Source organism: Vulpes lagopus, chromosome 17 (genome assembly GCF_018345385.1).
Source record: "Vulpes lagopus strain Blue_001 chromosome 17, ASM1834538v1, whole genome shotgun sequence".
Classification (NCBI taxonomy): domain Eukaryota; kingdom Metazoa; phylum Chordata; class Mammalia; order Carnivora; family Canidae; genus Vulpes; species Vulpes lagopus.
In genome coordinates this window covers 24,307,987-24,324,570 of record NC_054840.1, presented here as the reverse complement: position 1 = coordinate 24,324,570, position 16,584 = coordinate 24,307,987, and the positions used below count along the sequence as shown (strand labels likewise).

Genomic DNA, 16,584 nt, shown 5'->3' with positions numbered 1-16,584 from the left:
GCATATCATAATTGTTCAAAAGCAATGATTAACAGAAAAGCTTAAAAGCAGCCAGAGAAAAAAGAGGAATAAAAATAAACGTTTCTCCCAAACAATTTTAACCACTTTGACCTCGTTGACATTGACATATCAATTATAACAGCAGAATACACATTCTTCTCAAGTTGTACGTGGAATGTTTACCAAGATAAACCATACTCTGGGTTATAAAGTAAGTGTCCATAAATCCAGTGTTTTGGATTTTAACCATTCTAATAGGTGTGTAGTGGTCTCATTGTTTTAATATGCAGTTCCCTAATGAACAGTGACATTGAACATCTTTTCACATACTCATTTGCCAACTGTGTATTCTCATTAGTTGGATTGTTTGGGTTTTTTTTTTTTTTATTGTTTTAAGAGTTCTTTGTATATTTTTATACACGCTTTTTGTCAGATACGTATTCGACATATTTCTCCCAGTTCATTCTCTCAATAGTGTCTTTTCATAAAGCAGAAGGTTTTTTTTTAAATTTTAATGAGGGTTTTTTTTTTTATAGATTGTGTACTTATTTAGTGTTATATCTAAAAACTCATCATCAGACCCAAAGTCACCTAGATTTTTTTTTTCCATATTCTAGAAGTTTTCTAGTTCTGCATTTTACATTTTAGGTCTGTGATCCATTTTGAGTTAATTTTTATGAAAGATGTAAGATTAGCATCTAGAGTCATTTTCTACATGATGTCCAGTTGTTCCAGCACCGTTTGTTGAAAAGACTATCCCTTTCTTCATTGAATAGCCTTTGCTCAGTTGACTTATTTATGTGAATTTATTTCTAAGTGCTCTGTTCTTTTCCAGTGATCTGTTTGTTTAGTCTTTTGCCAGTACCAGATTATTTTGATTATTGTAGCTTCATAGTAAATCGGAAAGTCAGGTAGTATCAGTCCTTTGACCTTGTCCTTCAGTATTGTGTTAGCAATTTTGGGTCTTTTTCTTTCCATATAAACTGTAGAATCATTTTGTCTGTATCCACAAAGGAACTCACCAGCATTTTGATTGAAATTGTCTTTGTCTGGTTTTATCTAGGTAATGCTGGCCTCATCAAATGAATTAGGAAGTATTCCCTCTGCTTCTATTTTCTGAAACAGATTGTAGAATATTGGTGTAATTTCTTCCTGAATATTTGATAGAATAAACCAGTGTAATTGTATGGGCCTAGTGCCTTTTATTTTGAAATGTTAATGTTTATGGATTTAGTTTGGTTAAGAGACCTGGGCCTGTTTATTATCTATTTCTCCTTGTGTGAGTTTTGGTAGATTGTGTCTTTCAAGCTGATCCGTTACATCTAAGTTATCAAGTACTCTAACCCAGGGGTTTTTAATGTTCTTAGGTTTTGAGGGTTTTCTGTGTTTTTTTTATTTAATCTTTATTTTTCTGTGTTTTTAATTTAATCTTTATTTTTTTATTTAATCCCTTATCATTATGTTTTCATCAGTCCCAATTTTCAGTCCATTTTTAAGTGTTCTCCACTAGAATATTTTCTAGATTATTTCCTGAGTTGCAGCACAGTGTACATAGAACAAAGTACATACTCAATAAATCTTAGTCGGTTCAATCACTTCACCAGTAGTCCTCAGCAGTTCATAAAGCACTTTTGTGTTCTTTATCTCCTTTGACCTCTATGTGCATTAATCTGGGAAAGTAGTAAGATTCCCGTGTTGCTCATGGGGAAAGTGCTACTCATGTTAAATGCCTTTCCTTAGTTTACTCAGTTATTTTTTTTTAATTTTTTATTTATTTATGATAGTCACAGAGAGAGAGAGAGGCAGAGACATAGGCAGAGGGAGAAGCAGGCTCCATGCACCGGGAGCCTGACGTGGGATTCGATCCCGGGTCTCCAGGATCGTGCCCTGGGCCAAAGGCAAGCGCCAAACCGCTGCGCCACCCAGGGATCCCAGTTTACTCAGTTATTAAGTGGCCATAGCTGGAACATGACCCTAGCTGTTCTAACTCCACATTTTAGGCCTTCTGTACCTAACATCCGCCCTGGCGTATTTTAGATCTGCCTTTATCAAGTCCCCTGGAGAGAAGAGAGGAAGTAACAGTTCCTTAGACGAGCCCTTGCTGCTCAGATAGCTACTGTTTTTCCAAGGGAGATGTTCTCATGGTAGGAGGTTCTCAGAGATCATCTTGATCTCCAAATGTCTATTCAGGCCGATGCCAGGCACCTGAATCGTGCAGGCCACTTCCGTAAACAGTAGATGATAAGTGAGTTGAGTGTTTTTAAGGAACTATATTTATGTTTCAGATTCTGCCTTTCACAGCTTGCTTTTATTGAGCTTTACTCTATGGCAGAAAGTAACTCTTGGCTCCTGAGAAGCTGTCTGTGACTGTCTTACTGAGGAAAATAAAGCAAACAAATGATTTATATGCTAACTCGCTGAGGGCATGATTCATATTGTAAAGTAATGCTTGATTAGTAAAGATTTAAATCACAAGGAAAACCACATACATGCTGCAGTAGATCCCAGAAAGCAAGAGGGGGGAAAGCGGTCATCACACTTTTTCCAAAGAGCTCTCCAAAAACGAAGTTCATGTGATGTACCCAAATGTGCTCTTATTTTATGGTTTACAAATAAATTGAAGAGAAGCCTCAGCAGTTATTCATTGCTGAAGAATCTAACTGACATCTTTGGAAAGTAATTTAAAAAGCTAGTGGATTGTGTACATGCTGTGCTAGAAGCCTTGAGCTCCCTTTTGCACTCTATAATTTATATGTTGTCCCAGCATGAGGTAATTTTCATGATTTTGCCTTTAAATTATGCATATTAAAGTGAAATGTACTGATACAAATATAGACATGACCTATAAAGATTTCTTCCTTTTCTCAGAATTTAACCTTTTAAATGCCTTTTTATTCTCCAGACCACCCTTGTCATAAACAAATGACACAGCTTTTCTGTGCTACAGCTATATTAGTGTGCTGAATGCACATATTACAGAAAATCTGTAATATCTTTTTTATAATAAGGTATTACATGTCCCTTGATACTTTGAGATATAGGTGTATTTATTAGGAGCTTGACCAAAAAGCTTGGTTGATTGCAAGTTCGGAAGCATTAACAAAGCATTTCTGCATTTTCATGCAGAAAAAAATTAAAAATTATCTGGTGAATATATAGTCTGAGTTGTTTTTCTAATAAAGATTAGTCTGAGATATCTAAAGTCTTGCCTTTTGTAAGTGATCTGCACATGTTTGACAGGTTTACCTTAGTGACACATTCTCTAGCTGTGAAACAGAAAATTTCTTCTGAAGTGATGGTTTAATCCAAACTTGTAAACATGTTAATTAGTACATAAATACATAGTTTTTCTCTTCCTTTACTTTCTTAAGCATAAGCTCAGCATCAGTGACCACAAATCTATGGCAGACAATCTTATGCTGCGCTAGACCAACTACATGTAGTAAAAACTGCACCCACCCTAGTCCTCCAAGAGCCATCATCAGATCCTAAGAGAGAAAAAGGAAGGAAATACTCAGACTGTAGTATAAGAGCAGGAAGACAAGATTTCTTCTCATATTTCTGAACCTCTCTCCTTACGTTTTTCCTGCTTTTAAGTCTTGTTTTCACATCTGAACTCACAATTACTTTTAATGCACCAAGATTTTTAAAAAATATTTTATTTGAGAGAGAGAGAGGGGATATGTACAAGCCGGGGAGTGGGGACGGAGTGGGGCAGAAGGAGAGGGAGGAGGAGACTCCCCGCTGGACAGGAGCTGGATGCTGGGGAATCCCAGGACCCTGGGATCACAACCGGAGCCTAAAGCAGACATTTAACCAAATGAGCCACTCAGGCACCCCTAACAAACCACGATTTTAAATAGCAATCATTCCCTAAAAGTAACCAGAAAATGTTATCCATATTTTCCAGCAAACATTAGCTTATTAGTTTATTGGTGTATGTTATTTATGTTTAGTTATTTAGTTTATTAGTTTATACTTGAGAGACCAGTATAACATGTTAATTGAAAACATGATTTCTGGTGTGCCTGGGTAGCAGTTGATTGGGTGTCCACCTCTTGAATTTGGCTTGGATCATGGTCTTGAGGTTGTGGGATCGAAGCCCATGTTGGGGGAGAGTCTGCACAGGTTTCTCTTCTTCTCCTTCCTACTGAATGTACTCTTTCCCCCTAAAATGATTAAATCTTGGGGGCACCGGGGTGGCTCAGTGGTTGAGCCTCTGCCTTTGGCTCAGGGTGTGATCCCAGGCTCCTGGGATCGAGTCCCGCATCTTACTCCCCACAGGGAGCCTGCTTCTCCCTCTGCCTATGTCTCTGCCTCTGTGTGTGTGTGTCTCATGAATAAATAAATCTTTTTTTTAAAAATCTTTAAAAAAAAACAACAACAAAACATACATTCTGAAGTATCTAGATTCAAGTCCCAATTTATCTGTTACTAGTTCTGTGATCTTAGAGAATTTTACTTAGCTTTGCTGAGCTTGAACTTCTTCATTTATAAATGTTCTGGAAGGAATGTAATGATATGGCACATATAAGTAGCAGCTATTTTCATCATCACTGTAGAGTTCGGCTCCCCTTTTTGGCATGGGAGAGTCGTTTATGTCAGACTAACCTCACATTAAAGTAATAGACTTGACATACTCAGTTATTAGTAATGTTTTAATTATAATTCTTAGCGTGGCCAAAGGTATAGTAAAATGAGCACACAAATGTGCTGATGGAGATAAAAGTTGCATAATACGACTTTGTGGTAGAGCAATTTGGCAGTATATATCAATACCCATAAAAATCACCTTTGAATCTGTAATTCCCTTTCTAGAAATCTCCTCTTAAGAAAGAATTAGAGTGGGATGCCTGGGTGGCTCAGCGGTTGAGTATCTATCTGCCTTTGGCTCAGGTTGTGATCCCAGGGTCCAGGATTGAGTCCTGCATCAGGCTCCTTGCAGGGAGCCTGCTTTCTCCCTCTGCCTATGTCTCTGCCTCTCTCTGTATGTCTCTCATGAATAAATAAATAAAGTCTTAAAAAAATGAATGAATGAATGAATGAATGAATCAGAGATTCTGACCAAAATTTACAGCATTTGATGAACATGAGTGGATTTGGGAAGGGAGAAGCAAACTTAAATGTCTTAACGAGAGAATGGTTGGATGATGTGGAATTTTCATATGATTCATACTCTATGGCTGTTAGGAAATACTTGATGATATGGGAGACTGCTCACAATATAGTTATAAAAGCATGTAAAATACTCAAATTCTGTACACTAAGAAATATATCTTTCTCTCTTGCACTTTCTCTCCTTTCCCAGAAACAAGACTGGAAAAATGTGCACCAAAATATCGATAGTGTTTATTTGTGTGGCTGGATTTCAGTGTTTTGTGTCTTTAGTTTATCACTTGTTTTTGTACACCTCAGGGTTTTCCAAATTATACATAATAAACAAGTTACTTGGCATACCTCAAAGGAAGAGCAGTGGAGGGGAGGTTAGGTGTCTAGGTATCTGTTGTTTGTCAGTAGTGACTTTATTGAAAAAAAGCTTTGAAAAACTAAAAGCTGCTCCTTGAATCCAGAAACTAATCTCCTAAACAGAAGTCTTGTCTCCTAGTGATTTAGATGATAGGGCCCAAAAGGTGGCCAGATATGGGGCACAGAAAGGGTTGTTGGACAGGTTCTAATATTCAAGTGAACATTGGTTTTAATGTAGCAGATAAATAAAGGCACGGAGAGGAACAGATGATGTTTAATATGGAGGAGAGGAAGATTCTTGCAGAAACAAAACCAAGGTGAACTTTATTTAGATTTGCAAAAAAGATTAAGGGGCTTGTATCACTTAAGTTTTAATTATTTATCTTTTCAAAATATTTATGGTGGTCAGAGGGAAACCGATATGCATTTCCATTGAAAGGTTCATAGAAGAATAAATACTTTGTGACTGTAGAAAAGCATTTGAATATTCAGGTTTTTCAGATAACTTCTATATTAAAGTAATTTTAAAATACCAAAAACAGAATTACAAATATTTGCAATTTTTTTCTAATTAGGATCCAGTTTATGGAAAAGGAAAACTTGGAGAAATCCAGGGGCTTATTCTGGGAATGTTGGATACCTTTAATTATGAACAAGTAAGCTACTTTCTGTTTCTAAAGCTGTCCTAACGTCCTTTTTCTTTGCACCTGTACTTTAAAAATTCTTATCTATTTAATGGAAGTTTGGTAGATTGAAGTATATGCTTTTTAATAGTTTTTAAATCTCTTGACCTTAATATGTATGTATACACACACACACACACACACACACACACACACACACAGAGATATTCCAATGTGGAAATGCATCAAATTTGGACTTATTTTATTCATTTGATTAATTGGCAATGTAACAAATTCTTTCTTTCCAAATGAAAAGTGTGAGAAACTTTCTGGAAAGATAACTTAATACAAAGATGTAACCCATGAAAAGAGTCAGCATGAGTGTAGAAGATTACAAAAAAAAAAAAAAATTAAATGTTTTCTTCTAAACATTCTGAAGCAGATAATTGCTACTAACCAAAAATGGTCGTCATTTTCCTTTAACTCAGAACTGCCTATAGCATTAATTCTCAATAGGAGCCAGCATGGTATACAGAATTTTTTTTTTTTTTTAAATGATAGAAAGGCAGAGGCACAGGCAGAGGGATAAGCAGGCTCCATGCTGGGAGCCCAATGCGGGACTTGATCCTGGGACTCCAGGATCACGCCCTGGGCCAAGGCAGGCGCCAAACCGCTGAGCCACCCAGGGATCCCCCAGATTTTTATTCTTAGTATACTTCAAAGTGACCTGTGAAGCCACCTAGGAAAAGCACTGTTTAGGCATGTTAGATATAGTATCTGCTTTCTTTTTTTTTTTTTAATAATCTAAAAGAAGAGAAAAATTGGGGGTGACAGAGCTTTTCTTAGGGGTTTAAGAACTGTAGTTTTGCCAAGTATATCCAGTGAAACAGACACCCCTGCAGGCATGGATTCCGTGTTGGTAGACGGGAAGCTGAGTGCAAGGCAGAAAGCTTTTGCAAACTTTTTGAGTAGGAAAAGATGGCTGATTGGAAAGAATTATAATGGTAAGACCATTGGACCTAAAAATTCTGCATTACAGATAAAATTAAAGGACTAGCAAGGAGGATGAGCAATATGTCTTCCCCTTTGGGACTGACAGCAAACAGCCCAACTGCACATCTAAATGATATATGTGAATGTTGAGAATTAGATAGAGTATGAAAACAATATTTATAAGCACACAGAGCCTTAAGACAACTTAATGTGATAGCTGTGAAAATGTCTTTATGTGACATACTGACAGATGTCACAGTCTTAAGTAGATTCAAATGACTTGTAAATGCTGATCAGGAAAATGTGATCTCTCTGCCCAAGGGAGATGAAAACTGAGTAATGGCCATTAGCTTTTTCAGTGAAAGGTTATTTGAAATATTGCCATGGATGCAGTTTCTATTTAAAAAAAAAAAAAATCCAGGACTTTTTTTTTTTTTTTTTTTTTTTTGGTTGGTTATTGCTTTTTGAGTCAGAGGGAACTTATTATAGAAATGTAATAAATAAATAGGTTTGGGTTTATCTAGTCATTTGAAAGCCATCAGTACTGAATTAAGCTACAGAATAGCAGAGCACACATTTCTCAGTAGAAACTAATGACAGCCTTTTAATAAGTATTTTGATAATCTTAATGTATGCAGTTGTCATTACTTGCACATCAAAATTAACTGCTTAAGTTTGGGAGTATTTGCTGTTTGTTTTATCAATGTTATGCCTTCATAGTATGTTCTAACTTCAGTTGTTTGTTACTGAAAACTAAACAGTACTATTCCTCATTGACCCCCTCTGTCTCTTTCACTTAATGAACCACTTTTGGGTGTGTGTTTGTTGTTTTGGTGTTTCATAGACCCTGCTGGAAACAACTACTAGCCTTCTAAACCAAGATCTTCATTGGTCACTGTGTAACCTGAGAGCTTCAGTCACCAGAGGACTGAATCCCAAGCAGGATTACTGCTCTATATGTTTGCAGCAATACAAGAGACGCCAAGAAATGGCTGATGAAATCATTGTCTTTAGGTAAGCAAGGAAAAAGAAATGTTACACATGTGGTGTGTGACGTGTATTACCAGGCAGGGATATACGTGGATACACAGCCCTAGACAATCATTCTAGCAGTGAACAAAACAAGGCAAAGTTCTTGTCATAGACCTTACATTCTGTGTAGGTGTTGGAAGAATGTATGGATAGGGGCAATAAAAGATGGACTCTGGAGCCAAACTTTTTGAGTTCAAATTCTGATTCTGCCACTTACCACTCATGAGATTTTGGACATGTTATTTAATATCTTTACATCGTAGTTCCTCATCTGTAAATTGGGGTAATAATGATACCTTTTCCTTAAGGTTTTATGAACATTAAATGAGATAAATTACATAAGACACTTATAATTGTGCTGACATATAGTAGACACTTTGTAAGTGTTATAGCTTCTGTTATTATAGACACAGGAAGATTGGCACACCTGATGGTTGGAAGAGGAAGAAGTTATCACACAAAGAGCCCACTCACTCAGCACATACTAATTGAGCTCATACTGTATGCTAGGCACTGTTCAAAGGGATAGGGTACAGCATGAGCAGAACAAAGGATCTGTTCTCATGGAGTTTACATTCTAGTAGCAGGGGCAGACAAGTAAGATGCCTGATAGTGATTATAGTAGAAAAAAAATAAAACATATTAAGTGAGAATAGTGTTTGGTGTGGGAAGATATGTTATATAGAGTGATCAGGGAAAGCATTACTTATAAGGTGACTTAAGAGACAATTTAAAAATTAATAAAAATGTAATTACTGTAAAATAAAATATGTTGTAAAAGAATATTAGGAGCTAATTTCCAAAGAGTAATTTGGGAATGTCTCACTAGTTTAGTGACATTTGAATAGAGACCTACGGGAAATGGCCATGCAGTATCAGGGAGAGAGTGTCTCAGGGAGAGGATGAGCAAGTGCAGTAACCATAAGGTTGGAGCATAGTTGGTGAACGTGAAGAGTAGTGAGTAAGTAGGCTTGTGTTGGCAGAGTAAAGGAAAGGGAAGATGATAAGAGAGGGCTTCAGAGAACAAAGAGACCAAATCATGTAGGAACTGGGTCATTATAAAGAGTTAAACTTTTACTCTGAGATGAGAAGCTATTGGATGGTTTTGAGGATAGGTTTGACATTATCTGACCTATGTCTTAAGGATCACTTTGCTATGTTGAGAATGCACTACAGAAGGTCAAGGGTGAATGCAGGGAGACCAGTTAGGTTATTGCAGCAATCCAAGTAAGAAATGGCCCAAGGTGGTGGCTATGAAGTAAGAAGTGGTAGGATTCTGGGTATATTTTGAAGGTAGAGCTGATAAGATTTATTTAGAAATTGGATGTGAGGTGTGAAAGAAAGAATAGTCAAAGATCATGCCAAAGATTTTGACCTGAAAAACTGGAAGAATAGCTTTCTATTGGGGTGTGGAAGGTTGGATGAGAGCCATGCAGTGGGGGTAGAGCAGGGTAGAAATCAAGAATTTGGTTTGACACATGTTAAAGTTAAGATGCCTGTAAGACATCCTGTCCACACATGGATGGTATTTTAAAGTAATGGAAATGAAAGTAATCACCAAAGGAGCAAGAGGAGCTATAGAAGAGAAAGAGTAGGGAAAGACTATAGAAAAGAATTGACTTCTGAGGTGGTCTTACGTTTCAGGTTGGAGAAATGAGGAGGAATCAGTAAAGATGACAGAACTATATTCAACACTCACTTCTGAGAGGTTCATTTAGTAATCAACAGGGAATTTCTTCCTACAGATAGTAGAAGGATTTACTGTAGCACTGACATTTTCTTTTTTTTTTTTTTTAATTTTTATTTATTTATGATAGTCACAGAGAGAGAGAGAGAGAGAGAGGCAGAGACATAGGCAGAGGGAGAAGCAGGCTCCATGCACCGGGAGCCTGATGTGGGATTCAATCTCGGGTCTCCAGGATCGCGCCCTGGGCCAAAGGCAAGCGCCAAACCACTGCGTCACCCAGGGATCCCCATGACATTTTCATAAATACTTAATTGAGTCACAACTGTTGCCTTAGATTTGATGAGGCAAGCCACTCATGTTGTTATCGAGCTGCTTAAATCATTATGATTTTCCCCAATTGCCTTTTTATACTATCTAAAAATATTTCATAGTTTGAGAAATGAACAGAAGTTCAAGTCATCTCCCAGGTGATTTGTAGTCAGAGTACTGTGATTCTTTTCCTACTCCCAACTGAAGTGTACAAATATGTGAGTCTGGATTTTAAAAAAGAGAAGACAGCAACAAATAAGTTTCCTTTCTTCTTAAATATACAGCAGTCAGTGCATTACAGCATATTGGAAGTCTTTATCGCTTATAAATACACTCTAACATAACATATGTTTGTGGATTTTATAATAAGGAAAAGTGCAAATTGGTTGCCTTCATTTTGCAGCTGTGGCCATTTGTATCACTCATTCTGTCTGCAAAACAAAGAGTGCACCATAGAAACTGAGGGGCAAACAAGATGGACATGCTACAAATGCAGCTCAAGTAACAAAGGAGGGAAACTAAGTGAAAATTCATCTGAAATTAAAAAGGGAAAGACAACCTCATCACAGGTAAGACTTGTTTTCACATCAGGATGGAGTTAGTCTTTTCTTACCAATGTCTTTTGGGCCTGGCCTCATTTTTCTTGTAGGCCTCAACAAATTTAACTCACTGGTATCCAGAGCATGACCTCTTCTCTTCAGCCCTATTCAGTATTTAAAGAGCTTCTCCTCTTTGCCCCACATTGAAAAACAGGGATTTAAGAGCAAGAGTAGACATTTTCTGCCCTTAAAAAGCTTAAGATCTAGTTGAACAGGGCGAATGTACACCAATGAGTCCACTGAAGACCCTTTAACAGAGTAAGAGGACAGACAGCAAGTACAAATGCTGTAGTACTAACAGTACCTGTGTGCTAAAGTGTGCAGAGCTGTCACTCTTAAATGGGGCCCGTGGACAAAGTAAATACACATGTGCTCTGTACATGGTTTTCTCAGCTGGGTGACTTTCTTTAAAGAATTTCATGTAATAGTGTTCATTTGAAAATTTTTCATTGCCTTTGGAGTCTGACTAATGGAGTAGATACATTGTTTATTTTATTTTACTAAGATTTTTATTTATTTGACAGAGCAAGAGAGCAAAATCAGGGGGCAGTAGCAGAGGGAGAGGGAGAAGCAGGCTCCCCACTGAGCAGGGTGCCCAATGCAGGGCTTGATTATGACCTGAGCTGAAGACAGACACTTAACTGAGGCACCCAGACGTCACAACTTTTGTTCATTTTACAGCCTTTATTTTCTTCTTCTTAATCAAGCAGTAATGCAGTTGAACTCTACTGCCTAATAACTTGTGGGAGAACGGAATGTGGCAACACAATGGGCCCAGTGTAGAGGAGGAACAGTTGCTAGCTGCTATGACTTGATCATTATTCTGTTCTCAATTTATTTCTTCTTCAGAGTGAGAAGAAGTGTCACATTTGCTGTTTCTCAATCCTTCCTGGGCCCCCTCCCTGTAGTTGGCCTTAACATCACTTAGTGAAAAGTTGAACCTGTCGATTTTCTCATGGTTTCATCAACTTTCAGCGCTGTTTTAGAAGTAAACCCAGAAAAGAACTTTGGGTTAGCTTCTTCCAGTTCAGAATTTGTATATTCTGGTGGTAGGCATTCATTTACATTCATCCAGTGTGTATGGAACAATGTGCCAGGTACTGTGCTAAGTACCAGGGATACAGTGGTAGACAAGACATTTTATCTTGTAGGATATATGATCAGTGAAGTTATGAACAAATTTTGAGTATATTCTCAAGTTCTTTCTGACGCCAAATATGTGGAATCTTTTCCAACACCAAGTCTGACACTAATTCTATCAATACCCTGGACACCAGCTAGGTGTCCAGTAATTCACTTCTGACACTAACCACCAGGAATTAGCGTCAGATTCCACAGGCCTAAGGATTCATTCACACAAGATTGCCCTTACTTCAAATACCAGTTGCAAATGGAATGCTGCAGTTACCCACCCTTCTGACTTGGCAGATTCCGAGGTTCCCGTGATCAGCCCCCCAATAGTTCGATAATTCACTAGAATAACTCCTAGAACTTAGGATAATGCTTTACATTTACTTAGGATCCAAGTCAGGAGCAGCCAAATGGAAAAAATACACAGGGCAAGGTATGGAGGGGAGAAGGGTGCTTCCATGTCCTTTCCCACCACCTCAGTGTGTTCACCAACTCAAAACGTTGAACCTGGCTATTTCAGAGTTTCTGCAGATGTCTCATTATATAGACGCAGTTGATTAAATCATTGGCCATTGATAACTAGACTCCGTCTCTAGCCCTTTCCCCTCCCCCAAAATTGAGGGGGGAGGTCAGACAGGGATGGTAGAGCTGAAAGTTCACAACCTGAAGCTACCTAGGGGTCCATGGACACTAGTCATCTCTTTAGCATACAGAAGGCACTCTAACCACTCCAGAGATTCTAAGAGTTTAAAGAGCTATGTACCAGAAACCAGGGACAAAGACCAAATATATATTTTTTTTATTATGCCACAAGTATTTGCAGATGAACTATGCTGTATAAGAGCAGATAATGAGTAGACTTAATCAATGTGGGGAATCTTGGAAGGCTTCCTGGAAGTGTCATGTTAGCTGCCCCTTAAGGGAAAAGGGAAGTAAGCTAGACAAATTTAAGTGCAATGATAGGTGGAAGGAGAGATACCCTAGGCCCAGGGAACAATATAGATAGAAAAAACATAGCATCTCTGCTGTGAAACTAGATGTTGAGCATAATTGGGTCAAGAATATGAGAGAGTGAGTGGTATGAGGTGAGGCTGCTGTGGTAAAAAAGGAATCATATTAATTACTTTCATGTTTGTGCTACAGAAACAGGTAGGATATTGTGAGGTTTTAAGGAAGGAAGATTATCTGATCGGAATAGCATTTTTTTCCAGAGAAGTATTCTTTTTTTTTTTTTTTTTTAATTTATTAATTTATTTATTTATGATAGTCACAGAGAGAGAGAGAGAGGCAGAGACACAGGCGGAGGGAGAAGCAGGCTCCATGCACCGGGAGCCCGACGTGGGATTCGATCCTGAGTCTCCAGGATCACGCCCTGGGCCAAAGGCAGGCGCCAAACCGCTGCGCCACCCAGGGATCCCTCCAGAGAAGTATTCTTAGAACACTCTATCTGCAGTGTAGAAAATGAATTGAAAGGGAAGTAAGAACAAATGTAAGGAGACCCAAGAATATTGAAATTATTTAGAGGAAATAAGTGGTAACTTGTGCTAGAATGATAGAAGTTGGGATGGAGAAAATACTACATATTTGAGATGTGTTTCAGATGTACACAAACATCAAAATAGTTAATATGGTCCCTGCAACCTCATCAGCTGCATCTCAGACCACTCTTTTTTTCATGCTCTCATCCAGTCACATGCAACTTCTAGTTCCATGCTCTTTTCTGCTTCATAGCAGAGATGTTATATTTCAGAGAATTATCAGAGCTTGGTCCTAAATTTGTTGGATGGGGCTGTAAGAGGGAGGAGTAAAAAATAGTACCTAGATTTCTTACTTGAACAACTGATGGATGATGGTACCATTAACTGAGATAGGAAGCAATAAACAAAGAACAGACTTGAGAATAAGAATTGTTGAATTACGAGACTTTGGCAGGACTTTGTAGGTAAAGATGTTCAGTGTGGTTTCCAGATTGAAGATTTTATTAAATAATCATCAAAAATGCTTCCTTATTTGTATTTAGGGAAGGAAAGACAGGTCTTGTGATATCCAGCATGTTTCCAAGCTGAATCCAAATGCAGATGGAAGAACCATTATTTATGTAAATACTTAAGTCACGTCTTGGGGCATTTTAGTTTTTTTCCTCTTTTACATCCTATTCATAAACCAACTTGTGATTGTATACCTATGATTGCTTGGATATTACTAATTAAAGTTTTCTTTCTTTCTAGACAGTCCTCAGCAGCTAAAATATGCCCTTTTTAAAAGCCTTTTTTTAAAAAATAGAATTATGTTTTATGTATATAATTACGTGTTTTAATACATAATTGACAAACAGTAAAATTTACCTTCCACAAGTTTTACAGTCATCTTTACAATCAAATATAAAGTAATATTATCACCTACTCTTAGATGTCCCTCATATCTCCTTGTAGTCAAGCTTTCCCCTACTCTCAGTTCCTGGCAACCACAGATCCATTTTGAGTTATTTGTTAATAGGGTACAAGATAAGGATTAGTGTTTGTGTTTTTGGGGGGTTTTTTTGCATGTGTATATCCATTGAATTGCCTTTGTACCTTAGTCAAAAATCCATTGACTATGTATGTATAGGTCTATTTCTTGACTTTCTATTCTTCCATTGATCTATAGATCTATATATCTATCCTTTCTCCAGTACTGTGGCTTTATAGTAAATGTGAATATCAGGTAGTATAAGTTCTCCAACTTTGCTTTTAGTTACATTTGGCTTTTCTAATTCCATTGCTTTTCCAAATAAATTTTAAAATCAGCTTATCAATTTCTCCCAAAAAAGTCATGCTGGGATTTTTTTGGGATTGTTGTAGATCTATTGATCTATCAATTTGGGGAGAGTTAATATTTTAATAATGAGTCTTTCAGTCCATCAACACGGTATATCTATCAATTTATTTCAATCTTTTTTTATTTCACCAGTGTTTTGTAGTTTTTGGCATGTAAATCTTAAATATTTTGTTTCTAAGATTTGTTTCTATAATGACCTTTGATATATTCTGTATTTTACTGTTTTATATTACACTTTCTAAATTATTGCCAGAATATAGATATACAACTTACTTTTTGTATATTGACCTTGTGTCTAGTGACCATTGACCTTACAAAGCTTACTTGTTAGTACTAGTATTTTTTTTTTAATTTTTTTTTTAATTAACTTTTATTGGTGTTTAATTTACCAACATACAGAAAAACACCCAGTGCTCATCCCGTCAAGTGTCCACCTCAGTGCCCGTCACCCATTCCCCTCCAACACCCGCCCTCCTCCCCTTCCACCACCCCTAGTTCGTTTCCCAGAGTTAGGAGTCTTTATGTTCTGTCTCCCTTCCTGATATTTCCCAACATTTCTTTTCCCTTCCTTTATATTCCCTTTCACTATTATTCATATTCCCCAAATGAATGAGAACATACACTGTTTGTCCTTCTCCGATTGACTTATTTCACTCAGCATAATACCCTCCAGTTCCATCCACATTGAAGCAAATGGTGGGTATTTGTCGTTTCTAATTGCTGAGTAATATTCCATTGTATACATAAACCACATCTTCTTTATCCATTCATCTTTCGATGGACACCGAGGCTCCTTCCACAGTTTGGCTATTGTGGCCATTGCTGATAGAAACATCGGGGTGCAGGTGTCCCGACGTTTCATTGCATCTGAATCTTTGGGGTAAATCCCTAACAGTGCAATTGCTGGGTCGTAGGGCAGGTCTATTTTTAACTCTTTGAGGAACCTCCACACAGTTTTCCAGAGTGGCTGCACCAGTTCACATTCCCACCAACAGTGTAAGAGGGTTCCCTTTTCTCCGCATCCTCTCCAACATTTGTTGTTTCCTGCCTTGTTAATTTTCCCCATTCTCACTGGTGTGAGGTGGTATCTCATTGTGGTTTTGATTTGTATTTCCCTGATGGCAAGTGATGCAGAGCATTTTCTCATGTGCTTGTTGGCCATGTCCATGTCTTCCTCTGTGAGATTTCTCTTCATGTCTTTTGCCCATTTCATGATTGGATTGTTTGTTTCTTTGGTGTTGAGTTTAATAAGTTCTTTATAGATTTTGGAAACTAGCCCTTTATCTGATATGTCATTTGCAAATATCTTCTCCCATTCTGTAGGTTGTCTTTTAGTTTTGTTGACTAGTATTTTTTAAAATAGATTCTTTGGTATTTTCTACATAGACAATCATATCATATGTAAATAAGGACTTTTATTTCTTCCTCTCCAATCTTACACCTTTTATTTCTTTTTCTTGCCTTATTGCATTGACCTTCAGTATAGTGTTGAACAGGAATGGTGAGAATAAACTTCTTTGCCTGGTACTGATTTTAGGGGGAAAGTGTTCATTTTTTCATTATTAAGCATAATGTTAAATACAGACTTTCTGTGTGTAACCTTTATATCATGTTTTAGGAAGTTATTTTTTATTCTGTGTTTGGCTGAGAATTTGTTCCTAAATGGGTGTTGAATTTTGAAGCCATTTATACAACCTGGTTGCCTTGTAGCCACATCCACCTCATACAGTGAACAAAGACAGTAATCTGTTTCACTGATTTTCTTCCTGCCTCTCTCAGGAAGTACCTAGAAAAGGGGAATTATCTTGAAATTGGGCCTACATGTCAAAGGCAGCTTTATTTTTAAGCTATCTGCGGCTATCCCATTCTGGAAGGGAGGAGAGATGACTCAACCTTTTCATTGTTTAGGAAACTTCAGTCAGATTTT

The 16,584-nt window shown here is 37.4% G+C and overlaps 1 protein-coding gene across 4 annotated transcripts in view; it reads left to right on the top strand.

The window, feature by feature from the left end:
* Positions 1–16,584, top strand: part of VPS8 (VPS8 subunit of CORVET complex) — a 249,364-nt gene that overhangs the window by 187,357 nt on the left and 45,423 nt on the right. For 3 of the 4 annotated variants that reach the window (XM_041731695.1, XM_041731694.1, XM_041731697.1), the window contains 3 exons: positions 6,042–6,122; positions 7,927–8,096; positions 10,514–10,679. In XM_041731695.1, coding sequence (XP_041587629.1) covers positions 6,042–6,122; positions 7,927–8,096; positions 10,514–10,679 — 417 coding nt within the window. The remainder of the gene's footprint in view (positions 1–6,041; positions 6,123–7,926; positions 8,097–10,513; positions 10,680–16,584) is intronic. The other variant, XM_041731696.1, reaches the window with a different exon arrangement.